Genomic DNA, 16385 nt, shown 5'->3' on the forward strand with positions numbered 1-16385 from the left:
TGCTTAGGCTCGAATGAGCTGTAAATATTTGAGCATCCTGTCATCCTTAGCTATATAAACACCTTTTATCTGTTGAGTGATGAGCTGTGAATCAGAATACAGGATAATCCGGGAAGCTCCAACTTCCTGGGCAGCTCGGATACCAGCAAAAACAGCCTCATACTCGGCCTCATTATTGGTTACCCGGGAGTCAATCCTTAGTGCCAATTTAATCTTTTCTCCCGGGGAAGATATTATTACAACCCCTACTCCACATCCAACAAGGCTAGACGCCCCATCCACAAACACTCTCCATACTTCTTCTTCCTCGGGTTGAACCATTTCGGATAAGAAATCTGATAAGTCTTTCGCTTTGATGGCAACCTGAGGCTTGTACTCAATGTCATATTCTCCCAACTCTACTGTCCACTTGATCATCCGTCCAGATACTTCTGAATGAGTCATGATCCTGCCAAGAGGACTATTGGTAAGAACAATGATTTGATGTGACAGGAAGTAAGGTCGTAGCTTCCGGGCGGTCATGATCAAGGCCAAAACAATCTTCTCTATTTCGCTGTAACGGAGCTCGAGGCCTCTTAGAGCATGGCTGACATAGTAGACATGCTTTTGATCGGAGCCTTCTTTTTTTATTAGAACTGAGCTGACAGCATACTCCGTAGTAGATAGATAAACGAATAGCTTCTCCTCGGGCTCCAGCTTCACCAATATAGGGAGCTCTGCAAGATGAATCTTCAAGTCCTGGAAGGCCTGTTCACATTTCTCATCCCATCCGAATTGTTGGACCTTCCTCAAGACTTGAAAAAAAGGATAACTCATGTGTGCTGACCGGAAGATAAATCGAGAAAGGAAAGCAAACCTCCCAGTCAGCTTCTGTAGTTTTTTGACAGATCGAGGAGATGGCATGCACAGCATCGATTTGACTTTCTCCTGATTTACCTCGATTCCCCGATCGGTCACTATGAATCCTAAGAACTTTCCACTCTTTACGCCAAAAATACACTTGGCAGGGTTAAGCTTGATCCTGTAATGCATTAGAGTGGCAAAAGTTTCTTCTAGATCAACAATAAAGTTCGCAATCTCCTTGGACTTGCCCAAAATATCATCCACATAAACTTCCACATTTCGTCCCAGCTGCTTCTCAAAGATTTTGTTCATTAGACGCTGGTAAGTAGCCCCTACATTCTTCAACCCGAAAGGCATTACAATATAACAAAATGTACCTCCCGAGGTGATGAAGCTAGCTTTATCTTGGTCACTTTTGGCCAGGGAGATTTGATGATATCCCTGGTATGCGTCCATGAAACTCAGCAGTTCAAAACCTGAGGTGGAATCCACCACATGATCAATTCTGGGTAGGGGATAACGATCTTTGGGACAAGTTTTATTAAGATCGCGGAAATCTACACACATCCGCCACTTCCCGGTGGATTTAGGCACCAACACCAGACTCGAGAGCCATGTAGGAAATTGAATTTCCCGAATGTGGCCAGCCCTCAAAAGTTCTTTCACTTGCTCATTAATAACTTTGTCCTTTTCAGGACCAAAGTGTCTCTTCTTTTGCTTCACCGGGTAAGATCCCGGGAGAATGTTCAGTTGGTGCTCCGATATCAGGGGAAAAATCCCTGTCAACTCCTGTTGGGACCAGGCAAACACATGAATATTAGCTTTCAAACAGTTAATCAAACTAACCCGGGTGGATGCACTGAGGTCCCGAGCCCCCGGATTTGCTGCCCTGGTCCGACCTCTATCATCTCCTGCTCCTCTTCAGCCACAAAATGAACATCTCCCTTCTCCACTACTCTTCCTCTCACTTCATCAACTCTCGCTTTCTTCCCTTCCCTCCTTGTTTTGCTCTGATCAGCTCAGACTGCCTCCACCTAGCACTTCCAAGAAGATGGCTGATCTCCCCGGACTTCTCCTACCCGGGCTCCCACAGGAAATTTGATCTTTAGGTGGTAGGTGGATGACACGGCTCTCAATTCATTCATAGCCGGCCTCCCAGAATGATATTATATGAAGATGGGGAGTCCACCACGGTGAAAGAGGTCATCATTGTCTTTTTGAGATCTTGGGAGCCTAAAGTCAGTGGCAAGACAATCTCTTCTTCAGGGTAAACCACATGTCCAGCAAAGCCAAAGAGTGCAGTTTCCACAGCTTCTAAATGATAACCCTGCAAATCCATCTGCACAAAGGCATCTTTAAAAATTACATTCACAGAGCTGCCCGAGTCAATAAAGACCCTCAAAATGTCATAATTTGCCACCCGGGCTTGGATAACCAGGGAATCATTGTGGGGAAGATTCACCCCCTTTAAGTCTTCAGGGCCGAAACTTATTACCGCCTCATTTCTCCTTATCCCTTCCACCTCCATGCAGACTCTCATACTCCTGGATTTCCTCGCCCGGTTAGAGTCACCATCCGTGGATCCTCCAGAAATCATTTTGATTACCCCCATGGCAGGGGGCGAATTCTTCTTTCTCTCGAGCTCGGGCTCGGGCTCCCTCCTTCTCCCGGGCTGTCTCCTCACATTGCCTCTTACCTCTCCTCCCTGGGCACTAGAATCTGACTGCCGAGATGTCCAAGGTAGCAATATCGGTCTTTTGTTGGCTTGACTGTTTTCCAGGGCGGGAGGCAGGGCATAGTCTCCCTTCAATGTTTTACAGTCCTCGGTGTTGTGATAACACACTTTGTGGAGAGTGCAAAATCCTCTCCTCTCGGGCCAGGATAGTTGATGGTCTGGGGCCAGATCTCTACTGCACTCTTGTACTTCTCTTTCCCGGGCAATCTTTAGAGGCACGTGGTGAGAAAAGTGCCCTAGATTACCCCTCTTCTGTCCTCTTTCCTAGGGTTTAGATACCCGGTCCCCTTTCTCCTTCTTTACAGCCTCCCTCTTCTGCTTCTGAGCCTCTTCCATATTGATATACTTCTCTGCCCGAGACAATAATTCCTCGAAATCCCCGGGCACCTTCTTAGTTAATGATTTGAAAAATTCACCCTCACTCAAGCCTTGGGTGAATGCGGTAGTCTTTGTTTCAGTGGCACAAGTGGGGACATCCAAAGTCACTCTGTTGAATCTTCTGATATAAGCCCTTAAACTCTCCTCCGGGCTCTGCTTGACCTCGAAAAGACTAAAAGCAGTCTTCTTGTACTTTTTGCTGCTGCTAAAATGGTGTGAGAACACCTTTTGAAAGTCTTTGAAGGAATGTATGCTTTGAGGGGCTAATCCCTCGAACCATCTCTGGGCTGAATCTACCAATGTCGTCAGGAACACCTTACACTTTATTCGATCAGTGTAACAGTGCAGCATGGCCATATTTTCAAATCTGGCTAGGTGTTCCTCAGGGTCTGTGTTGCCATCGTAATTCTTTACTTTGGCAGATTTGAAATTCCCTGGAAGAGGTTCCCGGACAATTATCTCAGCAAACGGGCATCCTTTGGTGACTGCCCGGGAAGTGCTCCGGTTCTCCAACTGTCCTTCCAGCACCTTCATCTTCTGTCTCAACTCCAACAACTCTTCCGCCATAGTTGGAGATTTGGACCCGGCGCTGGACTCCTCGTCTTATCCTCTTACCTCCTCCTCCTGTCCCAACTCCTGCTCTTGCTCCTGCTCACGTTCTTGTCTATCTCCAGGTGGTGTAACACGCTGAGAAACTTCTTTCCTGCCATAGCTTGCTTTACTGCATCGGATACAATCTTTTCAGCATTTCCGGGGTCATGGTGATGAGATTTGGTCCGGTGTTATTAACACCAACTTGTCTCGAAGTCTGCTCTCCATCCTCCTGGGCCCGAGAATTATCTTGGTTATTTCTTCTTGTACGAGCCATATCAACGTCTTAATCTCAATTTCCCACAGACGACGCCAATGATGCGATCTCGCTGAAATGGGTGAGCCGGGTAAAGAGCTCCAACGGATCAAATCAACAATTTATAGTGTTTGGGAATTTTGAGTGAAGATAATGGCTGTGATAGCACCTGCAAACAATGAAAAGAACTCGTGAATGGGCGCCGGAGGGGTGTCCGGCGTGGCCACTCCGATGCTAAAGTCAGCAGATTTTCAGATGAACACAAGCAATATTTGAGAGAAAATATGTAAGTGCTTTAGAGTTCAAAGATTTCAGGATCATTAAATGACATTAATATATGCTATTTAAAGTAGAAAATGGGGTAGGTACCTCGATTCTCGTGCCACCTACTAAGTATGGTAAGTCGGTTGCCCATACTAGCTTCTGATGACTTCTAGGACACTCTAAGTGCAAGTAGTTCTGACAGATTAGACGGCCTGTATCAATCATACTCGAGTGTAGTGCAATTCTCGAGGTGGCTCGGGTAATAGAGTACCCGGGTGGTTGGTGGAGATCCCGGGCTTATGATATTTGCCCGGGAAAAGCTGTAATGCCCGGGAAGAGAAGATTTGCCCGGGCCTTCAGGAAAGTAACTGGCACATTGGCTATGATCTGGGCTATCCAAGTAACAAACCGGGTTAATGATGACCCGGATCCTTATGGGGGTATCACCAGGAGAAAATAGCAGAGTTCGCGTGACGGGGTTGGGAGGCTACATTGCTTCATGGCTGATCAAGCTGCTTCTTTCCAAATCTTACATCGTTCATGGCACTGTCAGAGATTCGGGTTATGTTTTTGTTTTCTCATTTTTTGCATGCATTATAGTGCTTGGATTAGATTGAATTTTTTCCCGGAAATATTGGTAAAGTTAACCTAGGTACTTTGTTAGCATGTGTTTGAGTGAATCGTTGATCTAATGAGTGATTCTTGATTTTTAATTAAATCGGTTTTGATGATCAGCTGATTGTTTATGTAGTTGCTCGCAGTTTATAGGAATAGGGTAAATCAGTGGAATTGATTCGAGGTGATATTGAAAAGTATGTGACTTCATAAGAGTGAACGCGTTTACCTGAAGTCTGATTGTTGTCTTGGTGTAGAGAATTTAAACATTCTTAGTTTGGGTCTTTGCTTGCTGGAGCACAAGTATATCCTATTGTGTGAATTTTATTTCTCACTACCTGACTTCTTGCATATTATATCTTTATTCATGTCGTCTCATGCTTGAAATCATGGTTCACTTGGACGGATTTTGAATGCAACATCATTCTTTTCATTTTTGTTAAATGTTGATCATCGTGTAAAATCTATCCATTAATTGGCCTCTAGGACTTCCGTGAAATTGAAGTAGCTTCTTTGATGTCCGTAAAAATTTAACCATTTTTTGTTGTCTTATTTTCAGCCATGTCGAGCCTTATAAGTATACAAGTCACATATAGTCCACAATTTTACTCAATTCTTGATACAAGGGAGTCATTAAAAACTTTTTTGTCAATGATTATGCCCTTCTACAAAACTTACTGACCTCAAGGATGAACAGTTGGATGTGTATATTATGCTTGTGGTTTTAATATGATAGTTGGTGCTCGATTAGATATGTGCAAACTATTCTGTCTCCCCAATAGGATGTGTGATTGTGTTAAAATGTAACGTACCGTAATTTTAAAATAATTGAAATTTGCGGAAAATAAAAATTTTCTAAAATAAATAAAAATCTTCCAAATTGCGATAAAAATAAAATGCTCATCTAAAAATAATTGAAAAAAAAAACAATTACCAACCAAGTTTGAAAAAGTATTCGTTTAAACAACAGTAAAATAGTCTCATAAAATCAGAGTATTTGAAACATGCATAAAGTTCTTAAGAACATAGGCGGACCTCGGGTTTAGCCTCTGCGCAGTCCGAGCCGGCTCATTGGTCCCCACTCCTCGTCTCCTCGTACTCGTACTCGTCGTCGCCTGCATCGATCAAGTCTAGTAAGTCTAAAAACTCAACATGTATAAACTGACAATAATAAGTAATACATAATAAAACCACATGCATTTTAAAGTAGAACGTACATACTTGAACATGAACATACTTACATAAACGTAGACGTGCCATCATATCGTAAAACTTTACATAAACCTACTTGCATCGTACATACTTGGACATACATAAACATAATCGTTTTGCGTAGAGATATGTTTCAAAGCAACTGACCCATACATAAAGGCGTATGATCAGACTAAACCACAGTACTGGGCTGGCAAGGCATGTCCACTATCACATACATAAGATCCCCGGTCATATTTTGTAGAACCCGTAACTTAGACTACGTATAGGCCATGCATAATTTTAGTATTTAAAATTAAAATGATTTTATTGCATGAGTATTTAAATTTAATTATTTTATGCAGTAGTTTAATTTTTATCATTTCAGTTATTTCAGTGAGGCCGGACGGGAGTTGGAGTTTTGAGATAGAATTTAAGATTCAGAAAACATTTCCAGGATTTTATTTTTAGCTAGCAAGTAAGTTGATTTAAGTTAAAAAGGAGGTTTGAGGATTTATTTTAATTACTTGAGGTGAGTAGGAAATAAGTCCATATAAAATCCTTTAATTAAGGGATTAATTCACTAAATTATTTAAGGGATTAGTGAGGCTTTTAAGGGTTATAAATTTACTAGCTAGAAAACATTTCTCCTCCATTTATTAGTGAGATTTTCGGCCACCCTTATGTCTAGACAACTTCTTTGCCAACTCATCATCTTTGACCTATTCTTTGTTTAGTTAGTATGCAAACCTTTTTAATTAGTGATCAACCTTAATTAATTAATTAATAAGCCATATCCTAACCTATTCCTAGCCATGAATAATCGGCCACCTCACCCCCTTCAAGCACCAACAAATTAATTGATAGCAACAAAAATTCAAATTTCAAAAGGTGGAGACTTGGTCTTGATTTATCCCCTATATCTTGCACCCACTTCCCTCATTCTCCTAACCATCTTTTCCCTCTCCCTTGCTCGAAATCTGAGAGAATTTCAAAGCTAAAAACCGTGGGAATTTTGTAGGAAACAAGAGAGAATAATCGAGTGAAGAACAAGCTAGCAAGAGCGCTCCACTCCTCCGCGCCGCGTCGTCGTCGTTTCGTTCGTTTTCTTTCAAAACGAAACCAGGCATTCATATATTCTTCCTTGACTCTTCAATCAAGTCCTATTATCATTATTTTTACATTTCATGATCATCACTTTCATGCTAAAACCGAAATGTACCAACAATTTTCAAAAAATTTAACATGCAGAATTTTCGGTTCCATGACAAGCTTCATGGTTTCTTTTGTTTCCATGGTTTCAGGTATTGGTTCGATTCCAGGCTCCTAAGGCGATATCTAGACATGTAATAGGATGCATTAGGATCATTTTGGTCCACTCATTCAACCCCATGCACGCTGGAAAACACGAAGATGACAGCAACTCATCACCTTTGCCATATTGAGTTTCGAAAATTTGTTGTTGCTGTCCAAGGAAATGGATCTGATCATGGCTGCTCTAGGGGCCTATAGCCATGGTTAGATCACTTCCCTAGCATGTCCAAGATGTGACTAAGTCGCCCTTTTGGTGGCTTGGTCCATGGTTAATCGGTTTTTACATAAAACTCAAGAACAGCCCCTTCCCCATTTCGGCTTCTCACTTGTACAGCATGTGTGTTCGAAATTTTGGTGGAATGGTGTGGATCTTGGTTGGCCTATGGCCCTTAGCCACGGTTCATACCATACCCCAAGATGTCTAGATCGTGCCATGGTCAATCAAATGGCCACTGGAACGACTCGAAACAGCAATCAAAGCAAAAACACCTCACGCGCATGCAAAGGTGCTCTCGGGTGAACTTTTCGGATTGGTGCTGGTGTGGTGCGAATTGTGGCTTGTCTAGGGCCCATAGCCATGGTTCAAATCATTCCTTGGGATGTTGTTAAGAGTCTCTGGTCGGTGGTTCAAGCCCCAATGGCATGTAGTCTCGAAAACGACGCAAGAAACCTAAGCACAGTTGCTGTATTTTGTGGACAGCAACTTGCTGTGACGGTTCAGTGGCTTGTTCGAGTTCTCGGTTGGCTTTTAGCCCATGGCCTTGGACTGGACAGTGCCTCATTGAGTTAGGAAGGTCATGTTTTTGACCGTTCGTCATTCGGATCATTTTTGAGGTCGTACGAGAATTTACGGTGCGATGTGCCAAATTGACTCTCGAAAGAGCGTTTCATGTTTTGGCCTCCATTCACCTAGATTTCGGCCCTCACCATTTTAGGAGCATTATTTTATCATTTTAGGCGAATTTTAATCATGACTACATGATGATTCAGTGTTGGTTCGGGTTGGTTCGGAGTCGTGATTAAATACGAAGTCGGTAGGCGTAATTGTCACATTTTTTGAAGGTTATTGCATAGTTTGGTCCCATAAAACTATTGCATATTTTTCATGGCATATTTAGGTTGCAGCGAGCCTGGGAGCGATCCAATCCATTCAGTAAAATTGTTACAGGATATTTAATTCAGTTATTTAATTATATTACGTGCAAAAATACAAATTTTGAGATTTATGCGATATGGCTTGTGGTCACTTTACTATCATGATTAAATCCGGTCGCCAGTTACCGGTCCGGTGTCAGTTACCGGTTATGAGAGCATTACTAAGTCCTGTCGCCAGTTACAGGCCTGGTCGCCAGTTACCAGTCAGTTAAGTTGTTTCACCCAGTACTGTGGCAGTGGTCTGATCAGACGTACATTACTAAGTCCTGTCGCCAATTACAGGCCCGGTCGCCAGTTACCGGTCAGTTCAGTTCAAGGACCACATGCGTAGACCATAATCTCACCAGAAAATTATTACAGGCTATTTCAGTACAGGGCTCCAAGGAGCAAACATTTTCACTATGATTTTCAGTTCAGTTATGCACGTATTATAATTAATCATGACACGACATTTTTACGTTATGTCTCATGACATGATATTTTCACTTGCATGCAAGCTTATTATTTATGTATTTACTTGCTATTTATGATATATGCATGTTGAGTCTTTAGACTCACTAGACTTGATTGTTGTAGGTGCTGATGATGTCAGGACCGAGGGCGGGGACCAGTGAGCAGGCTCGAGTCGGCAATAGTAGGACCCGAGGACCTCAGTTCAGCATTTATTATTATTTGATGGCTCAAACATTTTAATTATCGTTGGAAAAACCTTTTTCTGTTATTTCGAAAATGTTAATTTCTTCCGCTGCCACTTTGAACATCAAACTTTATTTATCAGTTCAGTTATGAATGAGGCAATTTTAATTATTTAAAAGAAAAATTTTAAATTTTCCGCAAATTTTCAAGTAAGGATTTTTAGGCCTCTACAGCTGGTATCAGAGCAATGGTTCTGTATAGGGTTGTACTACTACTGATCTCGAGAAGCTCATGAAGTCACGTCTTCGGTCTGTAAGTTTTACATTTACGCATTTCATTTAAAGCATGAATTATTTTCAACAGCATGATTTCATGAGATATTTTTTTTCGCCCAGATTTTATTGCTCAGTATTTAAATTTAAATTAATGATGGAATTATGCATGTTAGTTACGTATGGGTTATGTATGGAACAGTATGCCCCCTAGGCGCATCCTCGAGTGCAATAGAGATGAGGAGCCTCGCCGAGAGGACAGGGAGGAGCAGAGACAGGAGAGAGACCTACCACCTCCACCACCGCCTCCACCGGACATGAATGCCCAGATGCTGGCTGGGATGACTAAGTTCTTCGCACAGTTTGCGGGGAACAATGCGGTGGCGACCAGGCCGACAGGGCCCGAGGCTGTTTACGAGAGATTTATGAAGATGCATCCGAAGGAGTTCCAGGGACGTCGGACCCCATGATTGCCGAGGGCTGGATCAAGTCCCTCGAGGTTATCTTCGAGTTTATGGAGCTTGGAGATTCAGATCGAGTTCGTTGTGCCTCTTATCTGTTCGGAGGAGATGCCCGCTTATGGTGGGAAGGAGCTTCAGTAGCCCTTAACTTGGCTACGCTGTCTTGGGCATGCTTCACGGAGGTATTCTATTCCAAAAATTTTACAGAGGAGGTGCGCACCAGGTTGACCACTGAGTTCATGAGCCTGAGACAGGGAGATTCGACTGTTTGAGAGGGGTTGCCATTTTGTGCCCCTGATCGCGAACGATGCCAGAGCTAAGTTGATGCATTTCTTGGTGGGTCTACGGCCGATCTTGCGCCGTGATGTTAGGGTGTCTGACCCTACTTCTTATGAGGTCGCTGTCTCCAAAGCCTTAGCCGCAGAGCAGGATCAGCGGGACATCGAGAGAGACCGTCAGGGCAAGCGCCCAATCCAGGTACCACAACGTCCTCCTCCTCAGCAGCATCAGCATCAGCATCAGAACAAGAGTCCGTATCACGACCTGCCCAGAAACAGAGGAGGACCTCAGCAGCAGCAGGGACGTGCCGTCCCGAGGACCTTTGAGCATCCGGCTTGCCCTAAATGCTCACGCCGCCATGCCGGAGTATGTATGTTTGGCTCAGAGAAGTGTTACAAGTGTGGTAGCCCAGGCCACACGCTGCCGTATTGCCCTCAGAAGAACCTGCCTACCCAGGGCAGAGTGTTTGCTCTTCATGCGACGGAGACGAACCCCGATACTATGTTGATGACAGGTACTTTGCAGCTTTAAGTTTACATTTGAGATTTAATGTTTTGGGAAACGGGATTTAGATTTTGAACTTAGTTTTCCGATAGGATTGCATGCTCTACTCAGTTTTTATTTCCGGGATTTAGTTAGAAGAACTGTGACCTTTGCATGTCTATAAGCTTAGCTCTTGTGATTATTGGGTTCCGCTTAGTGTTCCGAACTTTCAGGGAGAATTTTCATAGCTGGCTCAGCTACCAAGGCCTTGATAGATTCAGGGGCCACTCACTCATTCATTTCAGAGGTCTTTGCTAATTTCCTCAAAGTTAAGACCATTGGACTAGATATATCCTATTCCGTAGTACTGCCGTCTGGCGAGGAGATGACAGCCACCAATGCGATACGAGACATAGATCTTGAGCTCCATGGCAATCTTGTCTATGCGGATCTTATCGTGTTGCCGATGCCAGAGTTTGACATCATCCTAGGGATGGACTGGCTATTGCGGAACAGAGTTTTGATTGACTTCCAGCGGAGATCTGTTCTAGTCCGACCGCCTGGAATGATGCAGTTCTTATTCAAGCCGGACATGTACTTTCCTTTACCAGCGTATTATTCCTTATGTCCAGGCTAGGAAGCTCATGCATAGAGGGTGTCGGGCGTTTCTAGCAACCTTTGCATCTGTCCCCGAGGAACCCAGTCAGTCAGCTTCAGATGTTCCGATTGTTAGAGACTTCTTAGACGTTTTTCCTGAGGACTGTCTCTGGTATGCCACCTGAGAGGGAGGTGGAGTTTTCTATCGAGCTTATGCCAGGTACGGCTCCGATCTCAAAAGCACTGTACCGACTTGCACCGACAGAGATGGCAGAGCTTAAGAAGCAGATTCAGGAACTTCTTGACAAGGAGTTCATTCGCCCTAGCTTCTCACCTTGGGGCGCGCCAGTCTTGTTTGTTAAGAAGAAAGATGGCTCGATTAGGCTTTGTATTGACTATCGGGAGTTGAACAGGGTTACAGTGAAGAATAAATACCCACTTCCGAGGATTGAGGATCTGTTTGACCAGTTGCAGGGAGCTTCGATTTTCTCCAAGATAGATCTGCGTTCCGGTTATCACCAGTTGAGGGTGAGAGATGCTGATGTTTCAAAGACAGCTTTCAGGACTCGTTATGGCCACTACGAGTTCCTTGTGATGCCGTTCGGTTTGACCAATGCGCCAGTGATCTTCATGGATCTCATGAATCGCGTATTTCAGCCGTACCTCGACCAGTTTGTGATAGTGTTCATAGACGACATTCTCGTCTACTCCAAGAATCGGGAGGATCACAGCAGGCATCTGACCACAGTGTTGCAGATATTGCAGAAGCACAAGTTATTCGCAAAGTTCAGTAAATACGAATTCTGGTTAGAGAAGGTGGCGTTCTTAGGCCACATTGTTTCCAGCAGTGGCATCAAGGTAGACCTAGAGAAAGTTGCAGCAGTCAGAGATTGGGTTGTACCGTAGAATGCATCAGAGATCCGCAGTTTTCTTGGCTTAGCAGGATATTATCGAAAGTTCATCAAGGGATTCTCCTCGATTGCAGTTCCACTCACAGCACTGACCAAGAAGAATGTGAAATTTGTTTGGAGCGAGGAGTGTCAGAAGAGCTTCGATACTTTGAAGCAAGCTCTTATCTCAGCACCAGTTTTGGTCGTGCCGTCAGGGTCCGGTGAGTTTGTACTGTATACCGATGCTTCGAAGCTCGGTCTTGGCACCGTATTGATGCAGCATGGGAAGGTGATAGCATATGCTTCTAGACAGTTGAAGACTCATGAGAAGAATTACCCTACCCATGATCTAGAGTTGGCCGCCGTAGCTTTTGCACTGAAGATTTGGAAGCACTATCTGTATGGAGAGAAGTGTCAGATCTTTACCGACCACAAGAGCCTCAAGTATTTCTTTACGCAGAAGGAACTGAACATGCGTCAGAGGCGTTGGTTGGAGCTGGTGAAGGATTATGATTGTGACATTAGCTACCACCCGGGTAAGCTAATGTAGTTGCGGATGCACTGAGCAGGAAAGTTGCAGCGATGGCCCATTTGACAGTTTCGAGACCTCTTCAGTTTGAGATGCAGAGATTTGATCTTGAGACTAATCCTCGAGGTAGAGTTCCTTGTCTAACTACCTTGACCATTCAGTCTTCCCTTATGGACCGTATTCGCAGTGGTCAGTCATCAGATGAGCAGTTGGCCAAGTGGAAGCAGAGAGATGAGGCCAAGGGCAGTCTCTTGTATTCAGTCAGTGATGGTATTGTGAGATACCGAGACAGGATATGGGTTCCTAGCAGTGATTCTGTCCGAGCAGATATTCTATCAGAAGCCCATATGTCGCCGTACTCTATTCATCCAGGGAGTACGAAAATGTACAAAGATCTGCAGCTATTGTATTGGTGGCCTGGTATGAAGAAGGAAATCAGACGATTTGTATCCGAGTGCCTGACTTGTCAGTTAGTGAATGCCGAGCATCAGAGACCAGCAGGGTTGCTCAAGCCTCTTCCTATTCCCGAGTGAAAGTGGGAGAATGTTACCATGGACTTTGTGACCGGATTGCCGAGGTCAGCCAGAGGATCGAATGCCATCTTGGTGATTGTAGATCGTCTTACCAAATCAGCGCACTTCTTGCCTATTAAGATGACTTTCACCATGGTTCAGTATGCGGAGTTGTATATTCGGGAGATAGTCCAACTCCATGGTATTCCAGTTTCTATCGTATCTGACATAGATCCCAGATTCACTTCCTCGTTTCGGAAGAGCTTGCATTCGACTATGGGGACGAAGTTGCTGTTTAGCACAGCTTTCCATCCGCAGACAGATGGGCAGTCAGGGCGAGTCATTCAGATTTTGGAGGATCTTCTCCGTGCTTGCGTCATTGATTTTTCTGGGAGTTGGGAGTCGAACTTACCATTGGTAGAGTTCACCTATAACAACAGCTTTCAGTCGTCGATAAGAATGGCTCTGTATGAAGCTTTGTATGGTCGCAAGTGCATATCTCCTGTTCATTGGGATGAAGTAGGAGAGAGAACAAAGTTGGGTCCAGAGATTATTCAGCAGACTGTCGACGTAGTAGCCCGGATCCGTGACAGAATGAGGACTGCTCAGAGTCGACAGAAGAGCTATGCAGATCAGAGGAGGAGAGATTTAGAGTTCGCTGTCGGCGACCATGTCTTTCTGAAGGTGGCACCTATGAAGGGTGTCATGCGATTTGGGAAGAAAGGGAAGCTCAGTCCGAGATTTATTGGATCATTTGAGATCCTCAACAGAGTTGGGACGCTAGCTTATCGTGTGGCTCTTCCGCCGAATCTGGCCGGAGTACACAATGTCTTTCACGTCTCTATGCTGAGGAAGTATATGGCGAATTCCTTCGCATGTCTTGAACTTCGAGCCGTTGCAACTTACTCCAAACCTATCTTATGAGGAGAGGCCAGTGCAGATTCTAGACAGGCAGGATAAGAAGCTTCGGAACAAGCTGGTTAGGCGAGTCAAAGTCAAATGGGTCAATCATTCAGAGGAGGAAGCTACATGGGAGTATGAGCCGGAGATGAGAGATCGTTACCCCGAGTTATTCGGTGAGTTTTAATTTCGATGACGAAATTTCTTTTAAGGGGGGAAGGATTGTAGAACCCGTAACTTAGACAACGTATAGGCCATGCATAATTCTAGTATTTTAAAATAAAATGATTTTATTGCATGAGTATTTAAATTTAATTATTTTATGCAGTAGTTTAATTTTTATCATTTCAGTTATTTCAGTGAGGCCGGACGGGAGTTGGAGTTTTGAGATAGAATTTAAGATTCAGAAAACATTTCTAGGATTTTATTTTTAGCTAGCAAGTAAGTTGATTTAAGTTAAAAAGGAGGTTTGAGGATTTATTTTAATTACTTGAGGTGAGTAGGAAATAAGTCCATATAAGTTCCTTTAATTAAGGGATTAGTTCACTAAATTATTTAAGGGATTAGTGAGGCTTTTAAGGGTTATAAATTTACTAGCTAGAAAACATTTCCCCTCCATTTATAAGTGAGATTTTCGGCCACCCTTATGTCTAGACAACTTCTTTGCCAACTCATCATCTTTGACCTATTCTTTGTTTAGTTAGTATGCAAACTTTTTTAATTAGTGATCAACCTTAATTAATTAATTAATAAGCCATATCCTAACCTATTCCTAGCCTTGAATAATCGGCCACCTCACCCCTTTCAAGCACCAACAAATTAATTGATAGCAACAAAACTTCAAATTTCAAAAGGTGGAGACTTGGTCTTGATTTATCCCCTATATCTTGCACCCACTTCCCTCACTCTCCTAACCATCTTTCCCCTCTCCCTTGCTCGAAATCTGAGAGAATTTCAAAGCTAAAAACCGTGGGAATTCAGTAGGAAACAAGAGAGAATAATCGAGTGAAGAACAAGCTAGCAAGAGCGCTCCACTCCTCCGCGCCGCGTCGTCGTCGTTTCGTTCGTTTTCTTTCAAAACGAAACCAGGCATGCATATATTCTTCCTTGACTCTTCAATCAAGTCCTATTATCATTATTTTTACATTTCATGATCATCACTTTCATGCTAAAACCGAAATGTACCAACAATTTTCAGAAAATTTAACATGCAGAATTTTCGGTTCCATGACAAGCTTCATGGTTTCTTTTGTTTCCATGGTTTCAGGTATTGGTTCGATTCCAGGCTCCTAAGGCGACATCTAGACATGTAATAGGATGAATTAGGATCATTTTGGTCCACTCATTCAACCCCATGCACGCTGGAAAACACGAAGATGACAGCAACTCATCACCTTTGCCATATTGAGTTTCGAAAATCTGTTGTTGCTGTCCAAGGAAATGGATCTGATCATGGCTGCTCTAGGGGCCTATAGCCATGGTTATATCACTTCCCTAGCATGTCCAAGACGTGACTAAGTTGCCCTTTTGGTGGCTAGGTCCATGGTTAATCGGTTTTTACATAAAACTCAAGAACAGCCCCTTCCCCATTTCGGCTTCTCACTTGTACAGCATGTGTGTTCGAAATTTTGGTGGAATGGTGTGGATCTTGGTTGGCCTATGGCCCTTAGCCACGGTTCATACCATACCCCAAGATGTCTAGATCGTTCCATGGTCAATCAAATGGCCACTGGAACGACTCGAGACAGCAATCAAAGCAAAAACACCTCACGCGCATGCAAAGGTGCTCTCGGGTGAACTTTTCGGATTGGTGCTGGTGTGGTGCGAATTGTGGCTGGTCTAGGGCCCATAGCCATGGTTCAAATCATTCAATGGGATGTTGGTAAGAGTCTCTGGTCGGTGGTTCAAGCCCCAATGGCATGTAGTCTCGAAAACGACGCAAGAAACCTAAGCACAGTTGCTGTATTTTGTGGACAGCAACTTGCTGTGACGGTTCAGTGGCTTGTTCGAGTTCTCGGTTGGCTTTTAGCCCATGGCCTTGGACTGGACAGTGCCTCATTGAGTTAGGAAGGTCATGTTTTTGACCGTTCATCATTTGGATCATTTTTGAGGTCGTACGAGAATTTACGGTGCGATGTGCCAAATTGACTCTCGAAAGAGCGTTTCATGTTTTGGCCTCCATTCACCTAGATTTCGGCCCTCACCATTTTAGGAGCATTATTTTATCATTTTAGGCGAATTTTAATCATGACTACATGATGATTCAGTGTTGGTTCGGGTTGGTTCGGAGTCGTGATTAAATACGAAGTCGGTAGGCGTAATTGTCACATTTTTTGAAGGTTATTGCATAGTTTGGTCCCATAAAACTATTGCATATTTTTCATGGCATATTTAGGTTGCAGCGAGCCTGGGAGCGATCCAATCCATTCAGTAAAATTGTTACAGGATATTTAATTCAGTTATTTAATTATATTACGTGCAAAA

At 43.6% G+C, this 16385-nt stretch overlaps 1 protein-coding gene across 1 annotated transcript; it reads right to left on the reverse strand.

Moving 5' to 3' along the window:
- Window positions 1-1984: 1984 nt before the first annotated feature.
- Window positions 1985-3523, reverse strand: LOC142544296 (uncharacterized). Its single transcript, XM_075651358.1, has 2 exons — window positions 2858-3523; window positions 1985-2647 (listed from the first exon to the last, which is right to left on the reverse strand). Exons 1-2 carry the CDS (start codon window positions 3521-3523, stop codon window positions 1985-1987), a joined length of 1329 nt encoding a protein of 442 aa, XP_075507473.1.
- Between the last annotated feature and the right edge of the window lie 12862 nt (window positions 3524-16385).

Source organism: Primulina tabacum, chromosome 5, assembly GCF_025594145.1.
Source record: "Primulina tabacum isolate GXHZ01 chromosome 5, ASM2559414v2, whole genome shotgun sequence".
Classification (NCBI taxonomy): Eukaryota; Viridiplantae; Streptophyta; class Magnoliopsida; order Lamiales; family Gesneriaceae; genus Primulina; species Primulina tabacum.